Genomic DNA, 21822 nt, shown 5'->3' with positions numbered 1-21822 from the left:
GACCCTGCTTAAGCCCAGTTTTGTTTATTTAAAAAAATTTTTTTTTTAATCGTTTCATGTAACATCACTCCTGTCTATCACTTCTTCACAGGGCTGCTGGTAACTCTCTCCCTCCCACTTCATTTCTAGCTGAAAGGTCTCTTTAACAGGTCACCCATCTGCCTGGCAAAGATACCTTTGCCCCGCTTAGTGAGTTGGATTTTGTCTCTCCTAAACAGACACTGATCTGCAAATAGGGTCCCATGGTCATAGAACCCCAAAACCTGTTGCCAACACAAGCTCTGCAGCCAATTATCGACCTGTGCTGTCCATGTCTTCCTCTTGCACCCCTACCCCTAACTGGTGGGATTGAAAAGGACACCACCTGGGCCTCCATGACCTTAATTTCTACCCCCAGAGCTCTGTAGTCACTTTTGATGCAGTCCAGTTTGCCCCTGACAGTATCATTGGTGCCCACATGGAAGTACAACAAGGGGTAGTAGTCCATGGGTTGGACAAGCTTTGACTGTTCCTCGATCTGAGCCCCTGGCAGGCAGCAAATCTCTCTAGATGATGGGTCAGGTCATTGAGCCAGTTATTTCAGACAACTGTTGATTAAGATTCTGAGATCTATTTCCTGAATTGCAGTTTCCAGCTCTTGAGCTCATAATCATGGGAGCATGGTTGGAGATAATTGTAAGGTAATAGATGTTAGGGGAAAAAATTATGTATGTTATGGACTGTAAAAATTGGTATCTTGCAGACTGCAAAAAAAGTTGCTTCTGAAATGCAGGCTGCACCCATGAGAAAAAGTCATAGGAATGTGGGCAATTCCATGAATTGTTCCTTTTTAAATAAATGTGTTTTCATGATTGAAATGTCAAAACAGTTTATCAGTCTTAAGTTCACTCATTTGTAACTGGCAAATTTACAGACTATGCACTTAGTTTTCTTTAGAAGGTTGCATTTTGCAGAATTACAGGTCCTCAATATCAAATTTTAGAAAAGAAAGAAAATATGGTAACCCTTATTCAATGTAACCCTTATTTGGTCCCATCAAGCTGGCATACAGAGTGCATATATCTGGAAGTATTGCACCTGTATTTTTCATTAGGCGGTATTGTCCAAAGGTGGAAGCAGTCCTGGTGGAGTAGTGGCATGACAAGATGATCTCATACAGGCCATAGGTATCTAGCATATGGATATTGTAGTCCCAACAGAGGCTTACAGTGGCTTGTATTCACATCTAACATTACTTATGTCTCTTTGTATCTTAAGCTAAAGGCCTGTGGTGGTTTGACCTTGACTGGCTGCCAGACACCAACCCAGCAAGGTTGATCCACTGTGGTCCTTTTTGGTACCCAACCTGGGGCTTAAGGAATGAGAGATCAGGAATTGGGAATGGTAGTGACCTAAACGTGGATTGGAGATTGCCAGAGTGAAATAACTGGGGGGTTCTTTTGTTGTTGTAATGAGGTGAAGGGACAAGGGGTGGAGTTTTATTGTGCATGAAAATTTTCCACTTTTTCAGTGTTATGTCATTTTGATTTTGGTATGGGATTTTTTTTTTTCTTGTACATGTAAGTGAAGTTTGTGAAGAGTGTGTGATGAACGTGCATATTATCAACTGTTCTTAAATATGTGTTTCACAGAGGTGAGGGTGGAATGTACTGGGTGCAGGTGCCTAGGTGGTGGCAGTGGGGGGCTCCAGGAGTGGTGTCTGTGAGGAGAGGCCTGTGCTGCCCCATGCCAGACACAGCCATTTCAGCCAGCTCCAAAACAGACCCACCACAGTACACAGCTGAGTCCTCCATCAGGAAACGTGGTGGCACCTCTGAGAGTATCTGTTTTAAGAAGGGGGAGAATGCTGCATGGTAGTGAGGTATAAGATAAAAAATAAAAGGTGGGAGAGACAACACTGTGAACACCAAAGGAGGAAAGGGAGAAGGTGCTCTAGCTAGTGGAGCAGGCTGAGGAGACCGCTGTGGAGTAAGTATTTCCCTGCAGTCCATGGAGGACCCCATGCCAGAGCAGGTGGATATTTTCAGAAGGAACTGTGTCCCATGGGGGATCCAAACCGGAGGAGTTCCTGACAGACTGTAGCCTGTGGAGAGGATCCCATGCTGGAGCAGTTTATAAAGGGCTGTAGCTTGTGGAAGGGACCCCATGCTGGAGCAGGCAAAAAGTGTGGGGAAGGAGGAGGAGTGAGAGGGAGAAACCATTATGGACTGAGTGCAAGCCCTGTACCTGTGCACCACTTGGGGCAGGGGGACATAGAGGAGTTGGGAATGAAGGAGTGAAGTTGAACCGGGCTAGAAGAGGGGTGGGGAGACAGTGTTTTAGTTTTGTCTTTGTTTCTCACTGTCCAACTGTTATTTTAATTGGCAATAAATTAACGTTCCCCACATCAGGTCTGTTTTGTCTGTGATGGTAATTGGTAAGGGATCTCCTTGTCTTTATCTTGACCCATGAGCTTTTAATCTAATTTCTTTTCCTGTCCTGTTCAGGAGGGGGAGTGGGAGAGCAGCTGGGATGGTGGGCTGTTTTAGCAGCCAGTCAGCCAAGGTCAACCCATCACAAGGCCTTAATTTCTTTAGTTGGTTGTTTGTTTCAGATGTCTACGTTTTTCTCCAGTTTCCTAATAGGACAGAAAGCAGCTTACCCCAGCAAATTATAATTTCTGTGGTGTTCCTATAGTAAATGACTCCTATATGCTATTTTTGTGGAAGTGAAATGTTTGCTGAAGAAAGCTTGTGAGGTGTAGAATTGTATTTTAACATGGGGTTAGAACCAAACTAAAGTTTAATTTAAGTTTTTTAAACTCTAGTGCCAGTAAAAGGCTTGTCCAGATGATAATTTATGCTCATCAAGTTTACCTTCTTTCCTAAAAGCAAACCAGAGCATTACAAAACAACCAACCAACCAACCAAAAAAAAAGTTGGATATGGTGACTTTGGTCTAAACTTACATGAGGAGATTCTATTTAAAGCTATCTGGTGGTATCAAAATTTCATAGGAACTTGTGAAAGTAACTTTAGAATTGCTTTAATAACCTGTAACTTTTTTGCATTAACAAATGAAATATGTCCTTCGTATAATTAGTGTACTGAGCAACAGTAAATATATAAGGAGCTTTGTTCAGAACTATAGCCAATTGCTATAACGTTTTTCCTTGGTACTTTCTTTCAGTTCCCTTTTGTGAGTTTGACTTTTAGAATCATAAAATTGTTTACATTGGAAAAGACCTTTAAGATCATTAAGTCCAGCTGTTAACCTAGCACTGTCAAGTCCACCACTTTTGCCTCAATCTCTCTCATGTTGTCATCTCTTCTTACTGCTTGCTTAGTTTGACCTCTTAATCTTCTGCATTCCCCTATTTAGTGTGTTGTTCCGTTCTGTATAGTTCTCTCCCTACCCTCCAGCACCAATGCCATTGTGAGCTGGCATAATTTTTGTGACTTATGGCTCTTATTCCTACCCTTTATCTAATCAATTTCAGTTTCCTCAGAAAAGGGTCTGTCAAATGCTCTGCTTCCTGCTGGCTGTGCCTTGGGTGTCCTAGTGTGTCTTGAAACTTAATCTCATTTGTCAGTTTTGTATTCATTTGACATGTCATCTCTCCCTGTGTAATGAACAAACTGACCCATATTTGATGAAAACAGCTTAAGTTTTTAAGAGCAGAACTGTTTTTGTGAATTCATGTTTTATCTATCTTTTATCCTTTTTTAGATGTTGGATGTCTATGACATTCTTCCTTTCGATAATCCAGATGGTGGCGTGTGGAAACAAGGATTTGATATCACATACAATGAAAATGAATGGGACAATGAACTGCTTCAAGTTTTTGTCGTGCCTCACTCACATAATGACCCAGGTAATATTTTAACTGTGTTGATTTGGGTATCTAGTGTCATTTGAGTTAAGAAATGTATGGCCATTTCTGTTAAGATTTGGGTCTTTTTGAAGCATACTAATTACTATGTTAGATTTAAGTCTAGCAAGACTGTTAAGCAGATGTGTATTTCAAGTGTCATTGACTGCGAGTGACAACTGTTGTGATAAAAGTTGTACATGTACTTTTTTCTATTAACTGGAGTAGAACTTCAGTGTTGATATTGGAAGGTCAATATGGATTTTCTGTGTTCACCCTGGTGGTAACCTAGTCAGTTTATTCATTGCTACAGTATATTCATATGGCCTGTTCTTATTTTGACTTTTTGGACTGTTATAGATATTTAACATTCAGCCTGTGCTAAAGAGATGTTCTTTTTGGAAGATGAGACAATGGGAAATCTGAGGGGTTTGTCTAACATTTTCTTTACTGTTTTGTCCACAGCACCACCCCAACCTAGTGTGGGCTAATATAAAGGCTGGATTTAAACTGAAACCTAGCTATGCTTGCATAATTTCACTTCTTCCTCTTCTTCCTCCCAAGTGTATATTTACTGTGTAATAAATGAAATGGGGAATTGTCATTTTATTTTTCAATGACTGTAAAATACACCAAAAAGCAGGGAACATATATGCTGTAGTATACTCCTGGTATGTGTACATTGACCATGAGAAGCTGGGGAAGCTGCTTATTATTGTGAAAAGCCACGATTTCAGTGATTTTAAGCTTTAGTACTGTGTATCTCTAAGAATTAATTTTCTTTGAGGTACTGAGTGAAGTAAGGTACAGTAGTTTGAACATGGGACTTATTTGCACATATATAGTGTTTTCAAATAAACTGAACACTGGAATTTGGAGGGGCTGTATTGTCCAATTATGACAGCTAGAATAACAAAGTATGAATATAGTAAAAATATTCAGTGGAAATAACTACAGTATAAACTTTGATCTGCCTTTCTGTGTAACTGTCTTTAAACCTGTGTCCATTTATTTCCCCTTTGGTGGTTGTTATCCTAAAAACTTTCCCAGAGAGAAGCTGCGCCCTGTATAGTCATTTAATGAATCTGAAACCATCCTAAGGGAATGTACAGAACTTCTAATTCTCTTGGTTCTTACTAGTATGCGGTATAGAGTTTCCCCCCTCTCCCTTCTTTCTGCTGAAGCTAGTAGGGTCATATCGTAATTGGGGGAGGCCAGTTGCCTAGTGTCACACCTGTCCTCCTGAGATAGTTTTAGCTGGATTGAACAAAGTCCCCCTACACAGTGCAGGCTGGGGTAGCTCTACAGTGGCACAGGGCTTAGGAGCTGGAGGGGGGAGTTCTGGGGGAAGCTGGGAAGAGGTTTGCACAAAACTGCCAGTGTCCATTCAAGTCATGAGGTTTCATAAGGGCTCAGTGTTCTGATTTTTTCCCCAGATGCAGTCTGTTAGTGGAGGCTGAGAACTTGCATTTTTAAGCTCCACATTCCCTGTCTTTTTTTACGTCCTTGGTACTAACTTTCACACCATTTGTTTTGGTACAGTTTTTCCTAACTAACCAGTTAGTTAGGACTCGATCTACTAACCAGTAGATCCCTTCTAATTTTGGTGCTAAGTTTGCTGTTTCATGGCTCTGTCTAGGTTGATAACATCAAAATGGTAGTTCCTCTCCTCTTCCTACTCTAGAATTTAAAAAAAATACTGTGGTTTCATAACTACACATCCAAGGTGTTTCAGATCTTTTGGCATTTCTGTTAGAGATAGATATCTGCCCCTTTCTCTAAAGGCGGATAGTTTTGACTATCCATATGGGTCCCATAAAAGAACAGATTTTTTTAACACAACCCCTCATTCTTTTTCTAAAGGTTTTAGTAATTTTGTTTTGATTTTTTAAATTTTTTTTTAAAAATTTACATTCTTTCTGTAACTGATTTCCAAAACAGAATATTGAGTTAGTTTCCTCTGTGGTGCCTGTCCTGTCTTGTCAGTACTCCATGCAAAATTGACCATTCCTGTTGCCATTCTGGAAGGACCCTTTGCAGCTAACCTTTAGCTTTCTGACATCCAGCCTTCTACTTTCTTCTTTACATCTGTATTCCTGTCTTGCCTCTTATCAGGCAAACAGCTGTGCTAGATCTTGACAACCAACACCTTTTATGTCTGACAAACTGGCGTTGGGTGCCTTAATCTAGTTTTTGGTTCATCCTGTAACACCAGTTCTGCTTACCAAGAGTGGCCCACTGAGCACTCATATTCTAAGGAATTTGGGTATTGAAGTTACTGGACCTCTTTTCATGTCAAGATTATTTTGGTAGATACTAATATCTGTCACTACAAATTATGTTCTCATTCTCTGTATGCCAAGAAAGGCATGCAGTTTTGCGGCTGCTGTTGGCTCAGCTGGCCGATAGCAAAGGCTATCAGTATCAGGTTATGCTGGAGGAGGCTTTGTCAGAGCCTCCAAATATTTAGATGAGTCTTTTGGGACTAGCAGGCTAAATAGTTCTGTATTGGTCTTACGAGAAGGGTCCCAAAAATAGTAGAATTGTTGGGAAGAAGGACACATCTCTTATTAGAGTCCAAATTAGGATGGAAGTAACTAAGCTCATTCAGAGAGGAGTGCCTTGAGCTTCACTATATATATTCAAGCACTGTGATGCTTGAAATATTATACCCTCTTTTGGAAGATCAGTGGATAACAAGGATTTTCTCCAGGTCAAGAGAAATGGGAAATTCTTCCCTGTGATGACTTTCTTCTCTGCCAGATATGGGTTCTTGGTCTGTGTTTAAAAAACCCAACCAACCAACAACAACAAAAACAACCAAACAAAAAAAACCCAAACAAAACCCACCAACAAAAACCCCCATCTCCAAAAAACCCAAACAAATAAAAAAACCCAAACACACACCCCCAACCACAAAACAAACAAAAAAACAGAAGCCCCAAATAAAAACCAACCACACCAACAACCACCCAAACAAAAACAAAAAACCTAAACCAAAACAAAAAAAAATCCCAACCAAAACCTCCCACCCTGTCCAAAAAAAGCTTTTGAGTCACTAGAATTCTTGAACTTTTAAGACAGATAAGGAGTAGATACTGCTCTACAACCAGAGGTAGATTCACCAACACCTTTTCCTGTTTAACTTTTTCTGTTACCAATCATGGCATTTCCTGTACTTTCTCAGTAGGAATTTTCTACTTATCCAGGAAGTATATTTGTGATGTGTCTGCCTATTCTATAATTTTACATCTGAATGATGTCTCTTGGTACACCTGAGAGCTCCATTTAATGAAGTTTAATCTGATTCTATTTTGCCTGCTCCAGCACTTCTCTGTCCCTCTTCCAAACATGTGTGGGCCATAATGAGCTTAGCTTTAAAGATGGGCTTTTGTACTAGCATTCAGGTATCTGTCTTGGAGGGAAGTCACTCGTTAAATCTATAGTAAGGTATGTGCTCTTCCAGCTCTCTGAAAGTAGTCTTCTCTGTGGCTACCCCTTCAGTAATAAGGTTTGAAGAATTCAATGAAGTTATGTCTCCTCTTTCTCTTCCAACTTTTTTCCTGCATAGGTTATTCCCAAGGACTTGCCTGAAGTCTTAATGGTGTTGTCATTCACTTTTGATAGCTGACTTTCTTACTAGTGTACAGTTTTGGTTCCTAAGTCTTATTACTTAATACTTTAATACTTCATGCCTTTACTATAAAATTATATCTGTCCTTTCATCAGCAGCAACTAAAATCAAGAAATCTGCATCTCCTCATGCATATAATCTAGATATCTACCAGTTTATTCAGGCTCCTCAGTTGGTATCAAGTAGAGTTAAGCCGAGATATAATCCTGGTAAATGTAACCTGTTCCATCACCAAAGGTGATTGTGTGAGTCTTGTTATTGTTGCTTTTACAAACTGTGTTATCATAGGAACATCCTGCCTTGGTACTGCTTTTGGAAAGGACCTTTCTGTGGAATTGTCTGCAGTATGAGACTGCACATTAAGTGCTTGAAAGAAGGAAAATTTATCTGTAACAGAGATCTAAAAACTTTTGTATAGGTAATGGTTACATTATTCTTTAAAATTAAAGGCATGGTGCAAAGGAGATGCCTTCTGGTAAAAAAAGACTAAAGCATAATGAACCTATAGTGTAACAGTGTACGTGAAAATATTTACCAAAAAATGGGGTCAGTAATACATCAGCTGCAGAAGCTTTAAATTATAATTACATTTTATATTGTCTCATCTGAGGCTACTTTCTCTTTTACTTCTCGTGTAACCAGTATGCTAGTGAGAATCTGTAGCTCAAAGGCAAAGAAACTACCTTGAACCAGACTCCTTAGGGAAAGAGGCAGTCTTGCATTCCAAGTTCTGTTTTGGTGTATGATTTGTGGGTTGATGCTCTGAAACACTTGTGTGGCTAAATTCTGCCAAATCTGGGTTAACCGCTTCCATGTGAATTCAGCCAGGACCTACAAACTTGGGGTTTCTATGCTGCTCCTTTCAGTAGCTAATATAGTTACCCATTATTGGGAAATCGGGTATAAGAATGTGTCCCCTTCACACTTTTGATCAGTGGCAGGCATAATTGTCTTTTAGCTCTTGGTAGTTGATGAAGATTTGAGCACCTCAGTAGTGTGTCTGGTCTGGGGGGACTCACCCAGTGCAAATTAATCTCAAGCTATGGAGAGATGTTGAGTTTACAAATAGCCATGTTGTGTGAGGTTATAGTCATTGCAGATGGGTGGTTTTTCTTTCTGGAGCATATTAAGGAGCAATTGTATAGCCTGCTGTGCTGGCAAAGCCCTTATGTTAGCTCTCATGTGCTCCAACAGCAGTTTCCTGTCACTGCCTGAAGTAGATTAAGCAGCTGAACTCCAGAGGGGAGAACTCTGCTCAGGAACAGTCACCCAGCACAACTGGACTTGAAAGATGATGTTCAGATATGACCCGAGAGGTCGAAATGACCTTTAGCATTTATTGCTGTGCTAGCAGTGATGATTTTGATAATGTCTTCTCATTAAATTATTTAAGAATTGACTTGCAGGCTTTGTAATGTATGTGTGTACCAGATCACAGCATTTTATTGCTGAATGTAGTTGCTACAGACCTAGTACCAGCAGCACTTCAGTGGAATAGAAAGATACTTTCCCTTCCTCTACCCACCCATCCCCAATTTCTACCTAATTAAAAATATATGTGAAAGTGTATGGGCACCTGTGACAGGTCTAAATACTACTGTTTAACACTCCGTTAATCTTCTGTAGTACTGGTAACTTACTAGCACTCACATTAACCCCTTTTAATTACTTAAGATAGTCTCCATTTCTCAGGTGGAAATCGGTATAACCCTATGAAGTTAACTGCAGTGTTAAGATAAAAGAAAACTTAAGAATAAAAGTTTGACATTCTTAATACATGATGGAGTTTCAGGTTTGTTTTCTGTTGACCACATCTGCATATGGTTTTCAGGTGACTTCTTAGTTTTCCTGATGTGTTTGGAACATAGATCGTTTAGACTGTTGTCCGACCCAGAACAGGTTAGTGTAAAGCTGAAGCACAAAAGAAGAAACGCTAGTTGAATGACATTTTGAAAACTTTACCTTTAAAACTTTCAGACTGTAAATTGGAAGTTCACTGATTGACATATTCATATTATGTTTTAATAGGAAGACAAATAAAAACAAAGATCTGTCACCACTGTTTGTCTAGAACTTGTTTTTATTTTTCTAAGCTGCAACAGTATGTAGTGTCTTCTAACAAAGGAAAACTATGAAGGCTATGTAAAGGCTATAAGATATACATTGAATGGCAAACACCTAATATTACTTTTGTAGAGAAAGATGAGGTCTAGGAATAGAATGTGAAACTATTGGCATGCTGACTGTTTTCTCTTTTTCCTTTGTCTGGGGAAAAGGAAAAAAATAAAAGATAATTGAGGGCAGCTCCACTGAAAATTAACAGGACAGTTACAGAGAGCACATTTGTAATTCTTGATCAGTATAAATTTTCTTCCCATTTAGTTATGAGGTCAGCAGGCTTGATATGTACAAAGCAGAAACAGACCTTACATTGTGTAAGCCTAACACATAAGTCTAATTATAATTTTTGAAGTACCTCATGGTTCGTGACAGATATTGCTTTTGATGAAATGTGCAGTCATTTGAGTTTTTACTATGCTTATGAAATTAAATATGATAAATATGGAATGATTCTTGTGGTCCATTGAGCAGAGATCTTTTACAAATTAAAATACGCCATTAGAAAAGTAAATACACTGTTGTATCTTTTTAATATTGGTGTGTCTGATCCTACCTAAATTACTTCATTTCAGAGAATCATTTTGGGAACAAGGGGCTCATCTTTTAATTGTCTTCTCCTGAACAGGAATAAATGCTTCAACACAGGGATATTCCAGGTGGCTTTCTGTCTTATTCTGGTGTATACTATGCTAAATAGAAAAATAAAAAACAATCTTAGACTGCTTTTAGTTTTAATTTTGACATCATGTTTCTGAAGTTTTCTTTCACAGTCTTGGCCAATGAGCCATTCATCTTTTCAATAAAGATGCTTCTTTTTGGTGAAATTAGCACTGAAGTTTTATGTCAGAAACACATGTAAAATATTAACTTGTATATTTGCTCAGTGTAGTTTTGACATCGTAAAACAATGATGCAAGATTTCTGAATTAAACAACTGATTCACATATTCTACAACCCTAAAATATGGGGATTTCTAAATTGCTGAATATAGAAAGGAGCAAATGCTAAATTCTTTCCATATGTAATCATACTTACTAGAATGTAAGTTAGAGCTTAGCTTTTGGATTTATTTCTAGTATTTGGATTATTGTCATTATTGTGTGCCTGTATGTCATCTGTTAAATACATATACCTTACTTAAGTTTCCCAAAGGATTGATAAGAACGCATGGCTACATGTCCATTAATTTTTTTAATTGTTCTAAGAAAAGCTTTTACCATTGTGGCGTCACGTGTTACGTGGAGCATGGATATAATTAAGAACTAAGGCATACTCTTTCAGTTTGTGATCCTTTTTTACTTCTTTAACTATCAAAACAGTTACCTAATTGTGTCTTCTTCCAGGAGCTGGTTAGTCGAGAATTAAGCATAACTGTAAAAAAAATTTATGTAACTTTTTTTACTAACTCAGATGTATATTTTAAAAATCTAGGAACTGAAGTTCCACTGATTTTGTTGCAAAGAGACAGTTTTTATTTTCTGGAAAGCTGTATAATACTAGCTGGAATGTAATGGTTTTGTTTAATTCTGCCATAAAATTAATAAATCACCCAAGTTTCTTAGGTTGCAGGAAGTAGCACTGATGTGTGAATTTTAGACTCAGTGAAATTGATTATGATCTGCTGTAAGGTGAATCAGAAATGCAAACTGTCCTCAAAAAAAATGCATTAATCTAACAAATGGTAGTATTCCAGGCATTCACGAGGCCTGCCTTTTCATTAAACAAATTTCATGAGAAAGTACAAGTTTTTTAAGGACATGTTTCCTCTTAAATGTTGGAGGGTGACTTATGGATTAAGAACTGAAAAGTCTTTTTTGTTTTTATTTTTACAGTTAATTTTACACCAAAAGACAAAAGAAATACAAATATTGTCAAAAAAACCCAAACCAAAACGCAGCCTTGCAGATACATGTAAGCAGTGTCCAACCACTGTAAGAGTTTGTGTTTTCGAAGTTGATTGGTGATTCCTGTCATAATGAAATTGTGAAGTGCTTTTACATAATTAGGTAACTTTTTGAATAATGCTTATTTGTCAACTTCCGTTCTGATTTTGTCCTGAAACTTTTCCTGTATCTCTTACAACTGTGTCTTAACTGCTAAAACAGAAGAATACCTTTATGTAGAGCAAGGAGCTGTGGAGATTAAAAAAGGAAATTGAACTGGAATAGTGGCAAATCAGATAATGCAATGCTTCAGTTTTTTTTGCATAGCAGTGTATTGCATTGACACTTGGATGTGATTCTTGGAGTCTGCTGTTGACCCAAGAAAATTTACGTTAACTAAGTGGGGGTAAAAAAAGTGAAGAAACAGAGAACTGCATGATGTTGATAAATCTTGAGGGGGGAGGGGAGGGAGAGGAGCAAAAATAAAGTTTGCATACTTTTGAGGGCAAACATGAGTGAGGCAATCAAAAGGGAAGCAGCTTAACAGTGTGTGCCCTCTATTGCTATCACATGTGTCGGCATAAAATAAAAGTAGTTGGCAGTCCTGAATACTTAAGACTAGCATAATGACATTAAAGACAGTATTTTTTTTTCTTGTTTACATTTTTATATTGACCACGGTCCTTAGGTAGATTTAAACCAACAAGTGTTATTTTGCTGATATTAGCATATTTAGTTTTGGTAATTGCATTTAAACTGTTGTATGTTTTATATGTGCAAACTGCATTTTAAAATGTTTTTTAATTTTTATGGCTCCACGTAAAGCTGGATACTCCTCTAAGTCATGGGGCTAAGAGCTATCGATGGCATGGAATTTAACAAGAGTGTTGTGGTTTAGCCGGCAGCTCAGCCCCACACAGTCACTCGCTCACTCCCCCAGCAGTAGATGGGGGAGAGAATCAGAAGGGTAACGCTCGTGGGTTGGGATAAGAACAGTTTAGTAATTAAAATTAAAAGAAACAACAACAGAAATGCAATGTAAAGAACAACGACAGGTGCAAAACACGGGGGGGGGGGGAAAGGGAGGTGAAAAGGGAATGAACCGCCGAATCAAACTGCACGTGACCCAGCTGCTCACCGCCCACCACCCTGACACCGCGCCGCTCCCGAGCCGCAACTGCCCCCCTTCATATCCTGGTCATGGTGTCAGGTGGTATGGAATGAACCTGCCATTGGCCAGTCGGGGTCAGCCGCCCCCATCATGGCCCTGCCCCTCCCAGTGCCCGCCAGAAGCTGGAAAGGTAGCCAACGCTCACAGTGAGGAGAATTAACCCCTTCTCAGCCAAAACCAGCACATTCTCCACCCCTTATTCCATACCATTTACACCATGCCCAGGTCCCATATGATGCAATACAACCTTACCAACCACCACCCTTCCCCTTCCCATCCTTTAACATAATACACAGCCATCATTCCCTTAGTCTATGGACCTTCCCTGTAAAATGTCCTTTAAAATATCCATTGAGTTCACTCGGTCCATGACTCTGGGCTCCATCTGTCGTATCAGTCTTTCAGGGCGGGAGAGATGGTGTGTGTGGCGTTGGGTTGCTGCATACCGAGTCAGTCATCGTTCCATCACTGCTGCACTGCTTGTTTCACAGATTATCTTCCATGGGTTGGGAGACTCATACTGTGATATCATTGATACAACACAGAGGTGACACACAATATTATATAGCAGTTTGCATTATGCCATTCTGTTCGTTTGCTGTTTTTGTCCAGAATCAAGTCCCCTTGAGGCACACATGGGATTTCTCCATCCTCCCGCATCACCCACCAAGTGCACCCAGGTCCTTGAGCAAAAGCAATCCCACGAATGGGTTTGCCTTTGCCGGAGGCAGGAAGAACCCAGACTGTTTTGCCCAGCATAATTTTTGCGTGCACTTCAGGGACTCTGTCCCTTTCCACAGTATGTAGGATTTCTGACTGGGCAGGGCCAGGTCGATTGGCAGATCCCCTCGTGTTGACTGACCACATGGCTTTTGCTTAATGTGTATCCCAGTGCTTGAATGTCCCACCCCCCCATTGCTCTCAGTGTAGTTTTTAACAGTCCATTGTACCCTTCAATTTTCCCAGAGGCTGGTGCGTGATAGGGGATGTGATACACCCACTCAATGCGATGCTCTTTGGCCCAGGTGTCTATGAGGCTATTTCGGAAATGAGTCCCGTTGCCTGACTCAATTCTCTCTGGGGTGCCATGTCGTCACAGCACTTGTTTTTCGAGACCCAGGACAGTGTTCCGGGCAGTGGCGTGGGGGACAGGATATGTTTCCAGCCAGCCGGTGGTGTTTCTACCATTGTAAGCACATGGCGCTTGCCTTGGCGGGTCTGTGGGAGTGTGATATAGTCAATTTGCCAGGCCTCCCCATATTTATATTTCAGCCATCATCCCCCATACCATAGAGGCTTTACCCACTTTGCTTGCTTGATTGCAGCGCATGTTTCACATTTGTGGACAGCCCGTGCAATAACATCCATGGTCAAGTCCACCCCTCGATCACGAGCCCACCTGTATGTTGCATCTCTCCCTTGATGGCCTGAGGTGTCATGGGCCCACCGAGCTAGAAATAGTTCACCCTTATGTTGCCAGTCCAGACCCACCTCAGCCACTTCAATCTTGGCAGCCTGATCTACCTGCTGGTTGTTCCGATGTTCTTCAGTGGCCCGACTCTTGGGGACGTGAGCATCCACATGCCGTACCTTTACAACCAGTTTCTCTACCCGGGCAGCAATATCTTGCCACAATGTGGCAGCCCAGATGGATTTGCCTCTACGCTGCCAGTTGCTTTGCTTCCACTGCTGCAGCCAGCCCCACAAGGCATTTGCCACCATCCAGGAGTCAATATAGAGATAGAGCACTGGCCACTTTTCCCGTTCAGCAATGTCAAAGGCCAGCTGGATGGTCTTTAGCTCTGCAAACTGGCTCGATTCAGCTTCTCCTTCAGCCGTTTCTGCGACTTGTCGTGTAGGACTCCATACAGCAGCCTTCCATCTCCGGTGCTTTCCCACAGAGTGACAGGACCCATCAGTGAACAGGGCATACTGCTTCTCATGTTCTGGCAGTTTGTTATAGAGTGGGGCTTCTTCAGCACGTGTCACCTCCTCCTCTGGTGATAATCCAAAATCTTTGCCTTCTGGCCAGTCCATGATCACTTCCAAGATTCCTGGGTGACTGGGGTTTCCTACTCGAGCCCACTGGGTGATCAGTGCAACCCATTTACTCCACGTAGCACCAGTTGCATGGTGTGTAGAGGGGACGCTTCCTTTGAACATCCAGCCCAGCACTGGCAGTCGGGGTGCCAGGAGCAACTGTGCTTCAGTACCAACCACTTCTGAAGCAGCTCAAACCCCTTCATATGCTGCCAATACCTCTTTTTCAGTTGGAGTATAGCGGGCTTCGGACCCTCTGTATCCACAACTCCAAAACCCTAGGGGTCGACCTCAGGTCTCCCCTGGTGCTTTCTGCCAGAGGCTCCAGGTAGGACCATTCTCCGCGGCTGCAGTGTAGAGCACATTTTTTACATCTTGTCCTGCCCGGACTGGCCCAAGAGCTACAGCATGAACTATTTCCTGTTTAATCTGTTCAAAGGCCTGTCATTGCTCAGGGCCCCATTTGAAATCATTCTTCTTCCAGGTCACTTGATAGAGAGGGCTTACGATCAGGCTGTAATTTGGAATATGCATTCTCCAAAAACCCACAACGCCCAAGAAACCTTGTGTTTCTTTTTTGCTAGTTGGTGGAGACATGGCTGCTATTTTGTTGATCACATCCATTGGGATCTGACGACGACCGTCTTGCCGTTTGATTCCTAAGAGCTGGATCTCTTGTGCGGGTCCCTTCACTGTACTTTGTTTTATGGCAAAACCAGCTTTCAGAAGGATTTGGACTATTTTCTCTCCTTCCTCAAAAATTTCTTCTGCTGTGTTGCCCCACACAATGATGTCATCAATGTATTGAAGGTGTTCTGGAGCTTCTCCCTGTTGTAATACAGTCTGAATCAGTCCATGGCAAATGGTAGGACTGTGTTTCCACCCCTGGCGCAGTCGATTCCAGGTGTACTGGACACCCCTCCAAGTGAAAGCAAACTGTGGCCTGCACTCTGCTGCCAGAGGGATTGAGAAGAATGCATTAGCGGTGTCAGTTGTGGCATACCACTTGGCTGCCTTTGACTCCAGTTCGTATTGAAATTCTAGCATGTCTGGCACAGCAGCACTCAATGGTGGAGTGACTTCATTCAGGCCACGATAATCTACTGTTAGCCTCCACACTCCGTTAGACTTCCGCACTGGCCACATGGGACTGTTAAATGGTGAGTGGGCCTTACCGATGAGCTCCTCAGTTGGTGAATGAGCTCATGGATGGGGATCAGTCTCGGTTGGTGTGATATTGCCGCTGGTGCACTGTTGTGGTGGCGATCGGCACCTGTTGTTCTTTGACTTTCAGCAACCCCACAACAGAAGGCTCCTTCGAGAGACCGGGCAAGGTAGACAGCTGTTTAATTTCCTCCGTCTCCAAGGCAGCTACACCCAAAGCCCACCTGTACCGTTTTGGGTCCTTGAAGTACCCTCTCCTGAGGTAGCCTATGCCAAGGATGCACAGAGCCTCTGGGCCAGTCGCAATGGGGTGCTTCTGCCACTCATTGCCAGTGAGGCTCACTTCGGCCTCCAATGCAGTTAGCTCTTGGGATCCCCCTGTCACTCCAGCAATGCTGATGGGTTCTGCCCCTGTATAGTTTGATGGCATTAAGGTGCACTGTGCGCCGGTGTCCACTAAAGCTTTATACTCCTGTGGGTTGGATGTACCAGGCCATCGGATCCACACAGTCCAGTAAGCCTGGTTATCCCTTTCCTCCACCCAGCTGGAGGCAGGGCCCATCTAGTCCTGATCATGGCAGTCACAACTTACTTGCTGTAAATGTGAATCAAGAGTCCCTCTATTATGCTTAGAAATAAAATCAGCACTTCTACTCCTCTGTCTGGGGACTTGCTCACTGGAAATTGGGGCAGCAGCTTTCCTGGAAGAGCCTCCCTGAGTGATTGGTCTTCCTTGCAGTCATGCACTCATGCCTCTAGGGTCGAGGTAGGCTTGCCACCCCCCCCTCCTCATGTCCTCTCCGTGGTCACGCAGGTAGAACCATAGGGTGGCCCGAGGTGTCTATCCTCTCCTTTGAGCAAGAGGATGTTTATTCCTAACAGCTGAGACACTACTCTGTAGAGGTGGGGAGCAAGACATATCTTCTTTGAGTTGCTGGACCTCTTGGGATACTTTCTCCACAGCAGAGACTAGCGAGGAAGAGATATTTGTTTCGTAATCCCGGAGGCTATCAATCATGTCCGCCAGCGTTGTGTCTCGTCATCTTTCCAGGACATTACTCCAGTGAGTTTGCATGTGAAGGTGGTGCGCTCCTTACAAACTTCTGCCACATGGGTCGTGTGCACTTGGCTTCATCTGGATCTTTGGATGACTGTTGGTTGTCCAGGTCACCATAAATCACCTCAAGCACAGCTAATTCCCTTAGATACTGGATGCCTTTGTCCGTGGTTGTCCATTTTCCTTGGCGATATGTAACATCTTCTTTAAAGGGATACCTTTCCTTCACTCCAGACAGGAGTCGCCTCCAGAGGCTGAGGGCTTGTGTTTTTTTCCCAATTGCTTTGTCAACGCCCCCTTCCCCAGAAAGGATCCCAGTTGTTTGGCTTCCTTTCCCTCTAGTTCCAGGCTACTGACCTCATTATCCCAGCATCGGAGCAGCCAGGTGACAATGTGCTCACCTGAATGACGGCTGAAATCTTTCTGCATATCTCGCAACTCACTCAAGGACAGGGATCGGGTGGTCTCTATTTCATTTATGACTCCTTCCTCCTCTCCTCGTGATGGCCCTGCTTTTTCATCATCCCGTTCTAAACGAGTTGACGTCCGCTTCCAAGATTTTGTCATATGTATGGGGGCGACTGATACTGGTACGGGTTGATTCTCTGAGCCAGCTCCAGTACTTGTTGTGGGGGTTTGAGTGGCCGCAGTGCCTGTCGTCAGGGCTGGAGTGTCTACAGTGCCAGTCACTTTGCCTTTCAATCCAGAGACCTTCTCTTCCCCTTGGGAGCACTGAATACTGTTGAGCAGGGCTCGGTATGCATGGGCCAGACCCCAGCATGTTGCAGTTATCTGTGTCTCTCTGGAGTTCCCAGGGTAACAACATGCTTTCTCCAAGTACTCTACTAGTTTTTTAGGATTCTGCACTTGTTTGGGGGTGAAACTCCAAAACACTGGGGGTGCCCACTGCCCTAGGTATTTGCCCATGCCATCCCACATGCCCTGCCACTTGTAACTATCAAGCCTTGGGACAGATTTCTGGGTGATATTCTTAAGTTGCTTAGTCAAAACCAAAACAATATGCCCCAAAACTAACAATAAGTGCACCTTAACCACCCAAGGATGTTCAAGATAGAAAAAGGTTGTTGTAATGGAGGAAGAGACATCACAGAACAAAGTTGCAGAGGTACTATTCTGTATTTCCTCCGTATAAAGTCTCTCCGAGGAGGAGGTATAATTGCTAATTGCCTCAACAAGGTGGTATCCAAAGTACAGCAACAGTTTCAGCAAAAAACCCAAATACCAGATAAAGCTGAAAACAAGTGTTTGCGTAACAAATATGGTAGGCAAAACATCACTAATCACAGCAGAACACAGCAGACTCAACAAACCAACACCAATCTTTAACACCAACTGCAGAAAGGACAACACGGTGCTGTGACCAGCAGCTGTTATTATCTCCAACCCTTGAGCCCCAGGTTGGGCACCAAAAAGACTGTCGTGGTTTAGCGGCAGCTCAGCCCCACACAGCCGCTCGCTCACTCCCCACCGGTAGATGGGGGAGAGAATCAGAAGGGTAACGCTCGTGGGTTGGGATAAGAACAATTTAATAATAGAAATTAAAAGAAACAACAACAGAAAAGCAATGTAAAGGGGAACAACAAGAGGCACAAAATACCGGCGGTGGGGTAAGAGAAGGGAGAGGGGGAATGAACTGCTGAAACAAACCACACGCAACGCAGCCGCTCACCACCCGCCGACCCGACTCCGCGCCGCTCCCGAGCTGCAACCTGCCCCCCCTTCATATCCTGGTCATGGTATCATGTGGTATGGAATGAACGTGCCATTGGCCAGTCGGGGTCAGCCGCCCCCACCACAGCCCTGCCCCTCCCAGCCCCCCCCCACCACGCGGCAGAGCGGGAAGCTGGAAAGGTAGCCGCCCCCCCATGGTGAGGAGAATTAACCCCTTCTCAGCCAAAACCAGCACAAAGAGCGAGCAGATGCCAGATTCTGCTCTTAGGAAAGAGTAGCTCTGGATACAAGTGTAAGTTGGCAGAGGAGCGGCTGGAGAGCCGCCCTGCAGAAAGGGATCTGCGGGTGCTGGTTGACAGCAGGCTCAACAGGAGTCAGCAGTGTGCCCTGGCAGCCAAGAGGGCAAACCGCATCCTGGCGAGCATCAAACACAGCCACAGCCAGCCAGCCAAAGGAGGTGATTATCCCACCGTATTCAGCGTGGGAGCGGCCTCACCTTGAGCGCTGTGTGCGGTTCTGGGCCCCGCAGTTCACGAAGGGTGCGAAGGCACCTGAGTGTGTCCAGAGGAGGGCAACAAAGCTGCTGGAAGGGCTGGAAGGCATGTCCTGTGAGGAGCGGCTGAGGACACAGGGTTTGTCTAGTTTGCAGAAAAGGAGGCTGAGGGGCAACCTGATTGCTCTCGATGGCTTCCCGAGCAGGGGAAGCGGAGAGGGAGGTGCTGATCTCTTCTCCCTGCGATCCAGCGACACGATGCCTGGGAATGGTTCAAAGCTGCGCCAGGGGAGGTTCAGACTTGACATGCGGGAACACTTCTTCACCAAGAGGGTGGGCAAATGCCGCGCCTGGCTTTGTAGAGAGGTGGTTGATGCCTCAGGTGTGCCAGTGTTGAAGAAGCATTTGGACAATATCCTTCATAACATGCTTCAGCTTTTGATCAGCTCCGGTCAGGCAGTTGTACTAGATGATAGTTGTAGATCCCTTCCAACTGAACCTGTTCTATTCTGTTCTATCCTACTCTAGTTAGAAGTAAATATATTTAAGTGCAAGATGCCAGGCACATGGTGATTAAATTTCAGAGGACTTTCTGTTGGCTTGCAAATAATTCTGTGAATACTTGTAAATATTTCCTAGGACAACCTGAAGATTCAGTTTGTTAACCATGTTACACCCTTCCTCTATAGCTTAATAAACTGAATATATTCAAATAAAACAGCCTTTAATCATAACACTGCCCTGTCTACATCATAACATATTATGCCAGCTGCTTTGTCATTTAGCCTGTGCTTCTTTATTTAGGTTGCTTTAAGTTTTTCAAGAATGCTTAAGACGACTAATTCAGTGTAAGTTTGCTTTTATTGCTGCAATAAATATATGCTAAAATAGTTCAGTATATATTTCTGCACTGGAAAAACATAATATGCTTTTTGTTCATCCTCTGTTAATTATGTGCTAGCATATTATCTCTTGCAGAAGAAATCCCTGGTAACAAGCTACAAATTTGTAGTCCGCTACATGTATGTCTTTTTATGTAAATGTTAGTAAAATATTTATTTGGTTTGTTGAAAAGTAAATGGGCACTGAAAAATATTAATTGATCATGTGATATCAATTCTTTGAGCGAAAGCTTCCATTAAAAGAACACTGAAATAGACAGAGATAACAACAAATTTTGATGAAAAACAGCACAGATGGAAAATAAATTCAGCTTATTCATTGCTTGTGTTTTCAGTCTTCATGAAACTATTGTGTAATAGTAATTTACTGACAGCTTTTTTGTGTTAAGCTGTTGCCATGCCTCTCAAGAAAGTATATATTAAGCCCTCATATTAACTGTCTTGACAAAATATGTTTTTTCCCCTTCAGGATAGATTAGATTAGATCCTAGTGTTTTGTCTGTACAGAAATATATTGGATATGATTCTTGTAGATGCTAAACATCTGTTTGAAAAAAAAGATCTTGATCTAGCACTTTTCCTCTGGAGTGTTAGTTTTATTTCTTCATTTGCAAAGTAAAAAAGGGAGATTTTTGGAAATTTGTGGTGCTTTTGTTTTGTTTCTGAATACTTTATTAAAATCTGACCTTTACAAAGTGAGAGTGCAACCTGAAGGAAGTGCAACCAAAGTAAGAGTGTGCCAGCATCTAGCAGTTATTCCTAGTTACAAGATTCTTTATCTGAAACATAATTAACAACTTGATGTGAACTGGAAAAGAATGTGCATATTGTCAAATGACATTAGTTCTCTATTTCTACCTAAAATTATCATAATTTATTTTTAATTATTAAAATAAAGTAGAATATATCCTTTGAATCAATATTCAGACTTTATTCAATAATATAGTGGTTTTCTTTTATTAGACTTAAAAATTACTTTTTTACTACTAAAACTTTGTGTGTTTATATAACTGCCTTGAAACGATATTATCTCATTCCAGAGCAGTCTGATCCTGTATATTCTTATAAGTAGACTGGCATTGTGCTAGGATGGCAGCGTGTCTGCAGAACAGAACTGTTAAATCAGAGTGGAATCACTAGGATCATATTTGTCTGGAGTAAATCCTCCTATTTTGTGGGAGCTTTCACAAAATCTTAAAATGTGGATGCATCCTGTAGGACCAATTCATAACATCACTTGTATTCTCCAGTAGTTAGTCTGCTGTATATGATACTTCCTTAAGCTCAACTGCTGAGTCCCTTTTGGAAGCACTTGAATGAAAATGCTCATATATGACAAGACCTGGTATGAAAAGTAGAAATATGCCACTTGTATATTAAGTAGACAGACTTATCTGCTTGTTTTTTCCAGTTATAGTCACAGAAAGAATATATCACTTCAAGGTTTTCAGAAGCAAGATGCATGTATTTTCTCATGAAAGGTTTTGGGGAGAGGTTAAAGAATTTCATGGAAGGCTGTGCACTGTGAGGTCTGAATATATGTTAAAATTGTTTTTTCCTTTAGTGTGTATCTCGCTGATTTCTTTTCTAATGAGGGATGCAGCTACAGTGTATTTCTTTTCTCAGTCATTGCTAACAAAACCCTTATTCATAAATGATGCTGAATATGTGCTACAGGGCTTATGGCTGCTTCTTTTGCCCCTGTTTTATTTCTTTGCCCTCAGGGTCTGTGGGATACCATTAGTGGTTCTTAAATTTTTCCTCAAGATGTGTAGGTATAAGATGCTGCTAGTAAGGATTTTTGTTCAGTTGCTT

At 42.1% G+C, this 21822-nt stretch overlaps 1 protein-coding gene across 2 annotated transcripts in view; it reads left to right on the top strand.

Moving 5' to 3' along the window:
- The window catches only part of MAN2A1 (mannosidase alpha class 2A member 1), a 122677-nt gene that overhangs the window by 18542 nt on the left and 82313 nt on the right, over nt 1–21822 (top strand). For both annotated transcript variants that reach the window (XM_075079368.1, XM_075079367.1), the window contains exon 3: nt 3709–3853. In XM_075079368.1, coding sequence (XP_074935469.1) covers nt 3709–3853 — 145 coding nt within the window. The remainder of the gene's footprint in view (nt 1–3708; nt 3854–21822) is intronic.

This window comes from Phalacrocorax aristotelis, chromosome Z, assembly GCF_949628215.1.
Source record: "Phalacrocorax aristotelis chromosome Z, bGulAri2.1, whole genome shotgun sequence".
NCBI lineage: Eukaryota > Metazoa > Chordata > Aves > Suliformes > Phalacrocoracidae > Phalacrocorax > Phalacrocorax aristotelis.
Note: the sequence above shows the minus strand (reverse complement) of the source record. Positions and strands in the feature narration are given on the sequence as shown.